This window comes from Asparagus officinalis, chromosome 10 (assembly GCF_001876935.1).
Source record: "Asparagus officinalis chromosome 10, Aspof.V1, whole genome shotgun sequence".
Lineage (NCBI taxonomy): Eukaryota > Viridiplantae > Streptophyta > Magnoliopsida > Asparagales > Asparagaceae > Asparagus > Asparagus officinalis.
This window is the reverse complement of record NC_033803.1, coordinates 36,682,859-36,685,503: the sequence shown is the minus strand read 5'-3', so window position 1 is coordinate 36,685,503 and position 2,645 is coordinate 36,682,859. Positions and strand designations below refer to the sequence as shown.

At 32.7% G+C, this 2,645-nt stretch overlaps 1 protein-coding gene across 1 annotated transcript in view; it reads right to left on the bottom strand.

Moving 5' to 3' along the window:
• The window catches only part of LOC109826637, an 8,640-nt gene extending 6,225 nt beyond the window's left edge, over positions 1-2,415 (bottom strand). Inside the window, exons 1-6 of the mRNA XM_020393659.1 lie at positions 2,347-2,415; positions 1,860-2,258; positions 1,524-1,778; positions 1,301-1,427; positions 1,094-1,212; positions 783-997 (exon numbers count right to left, since the gene is read on the bottom strand). Coding sequence (XP_020249248.1) covers positions 783-997; positions 1,094-1,212; positions 1,301-1,427; positions 1,524-1,778; positions 1,860-2,258; positions 2,347-2,415 — 1,184 coding nt within the window. The remainder of the gene's footprint in view (positions 1-782; positions 998-1,093; positions 1,213-1,300; positions 1,428-1,523; positions 1,779-1,859; positions 2,259-2,346) is intronic.

Below are 2,645 nucleotides of genomic sequence, written 5' to 3'. Positions count from 1 at the left end.
AACTCATTAAAGTACAATATAATATTATAATACATTATATAATATTATATTGCATTACATTTAATACTTATAATTCTATAATAATATAAACTAAATATTATAAAATTATATTTACAATATATTTTATTATAATTAATACATAATATATTAATAATATGTTTAATACTAATGTTATAAAGGGTCAAACTAGTATTGACCAAAAATACTTAACATGGTATTTTAAAAATATTTTAAGGGAAAAACACAACACTATGGTGTTTTTTTAAAAACACAAGAAGAAAAATACAATGGTAACCAAACGAAGCCTAACCGATTGTAGAAATTTAATTCTCGATTGCATCTTGAAACCATTTGGGTGCTTGACTTACAAAATAAGAAAACATTGTTAGTAAACATAGAACATCATATAAAGAATAAAGCATGTAACATATAAGATATAACATATAGAATGAAGATCACAACTCACAAGATTCATATCAAACATAAGCAAATCAAAACAAACAAACGAGTTTTTAAAGCTTCAAATAGTTTATAATTGTTTAACATTCAAGAGCAAATCCATAATAACATAAAAGCTAAGATAACTAGAAAGTCTAGAATCAATCTTCATCGTGATCAATCGAATCCGTGAATAACGCATCCATCTCTTCTTCCTCATCATCTTCCATCGGCTCTTTTCCTTTCAATGAAGATGGTCCCGACTTCTTCTTTTTTTTAAATACATTTATAACCTTTCACTCTTTCTCTTCCTTGGATTAGCTCCCGAAATATCTCCAACTTACCTAAAAGTTAAACACTCTCCCGGAAATACTTCATCATCACTATTATTCCCCTCCTCACCCAACAACCATTCGGTGACCCTTTCCTCATTATCGTAGGCGGTTAAAGGATCTCTATCTATAATGGCATCCTTGTTCTTCAACTTTGCATTGAACTTGACAAAGACTAAGTCATGAAGTTTTTTATGAGTTAGTCTATTCCTCTTCTTCGTATGAATCTACAAAAGAAAATCATGAATTAGCATAAAAAACTAATCATCAAATACTACAATACAAGCCCTACAAGATGATTAAAATTTAAGAAATAATATTACCATCTCAAATGTACTCCAATTTCTTTCACAAGCCGATGAGCTAGTTGTCAAGCCCAAAATCTTCATTGCTATCTTCTTTAACTCAGGAGTATCATTTCCATAAAGCCTCCACCAAGTAACTAGTCAATTCATATATGAAAAAATTTAGTAACTTATAAATTCAAAAAAGAGGTCAATGAATTAATTTGAATGAGAATATAAATTTACCCGGACAATCATCCTTAGTAGCACTTCGCCTCGCAAATTGATCCCCAAATGACCTTAGTTGTTCTTGATAATTAGGTATTTGATCTCCAATCTTTGTGAAAGTTGCATGGTCATCGGGATAGAGTCTCTACATACAATCCACTATGGCTTTCATGAAGCTTCCGTCACCTTCAATGTCCATGTAAGCCGGGTAATAGTAAAAAGGATTCAAAAATTAACACACTTTATATAGTGTTTCACAAAGATTCTTCTTAAATCTCGGCTCAATCATTTTCAATATGGGATTGTACTTCTTCTCATCATCCCCAAGGGCCACTTTCAACTCCTCCATAACAATCAACATGTCCCTATATATAAATCCCATCGAACCGATTTTATCACCATCCGCTCTTCGAAGAACCTTCACTAGAGGAGTGAATACTTTGAGAGCAAAGTCTATATTATCCAAAAACTTGTTGCTACCAATTATCTTCGCAACCTACAAACATACAAATAAATCCAATCAATGAAATATAAATGATCAAATGAATACAATTAAAAAATTTAATTTAAAATATACCTTTTTGCCCACAGATGTTCTTGAAAGGCTACAATCTGTCCATTGGTCAGAAATAAACATTTGTCTCATCTCTTTCTTATGATCTCTTAATGACTGTAGAGAAAGGAACACTGTAGCAAACCTCATAACTCCCTGTCTCACAAGATTACCCTTAGTAAACTCCCTAAATAATTGAAGAGGCTTGGTGTGATTATATAAGAACATTGATACACTCCTCCCCATTATAATGGCATTACGAATGTGTTTTATCTTAGCTATACCGGACAACATCAAATTCACTATGTGTGCAGCACAAGTCGTCCAAAATATATTTGGCCTCTTCTCGACCAACAACTTAGAAGCCGCCATATTATTTGAAGCTCCATCAATGATTATTTGTACCACATTTGTCTCCCTTATCTGATCAATAGCCTTGTCTACAAAGGCACAGATATACTGAGCATCATGCTTATCGGCTGATGCATCATGTGAAGACAAAAAAACAAACCCTCCCAACAGAATGTACAACTATGTTCATGATGTTTCTAGACTTCCGATCACTCCATGCATCAGTCATTATCGAACAACCATTGACAACACAAGTCTTTTTGTAAATATGTCTCACTCAGTTCATACATGATGGAGCTTGCAAATGACTTCCAAACAAGCCAGTAGCTTTTAACATTTGATGGAAAGAGGAAAGCGTGGCAGTATGAAATGGAATGCCAGCTTCATTGAACTATTTAGAGATGTATTATAATACATCCTCACTTTTCTTCTTTTTAAGCTTGGCGTCCTTCGTTGGTT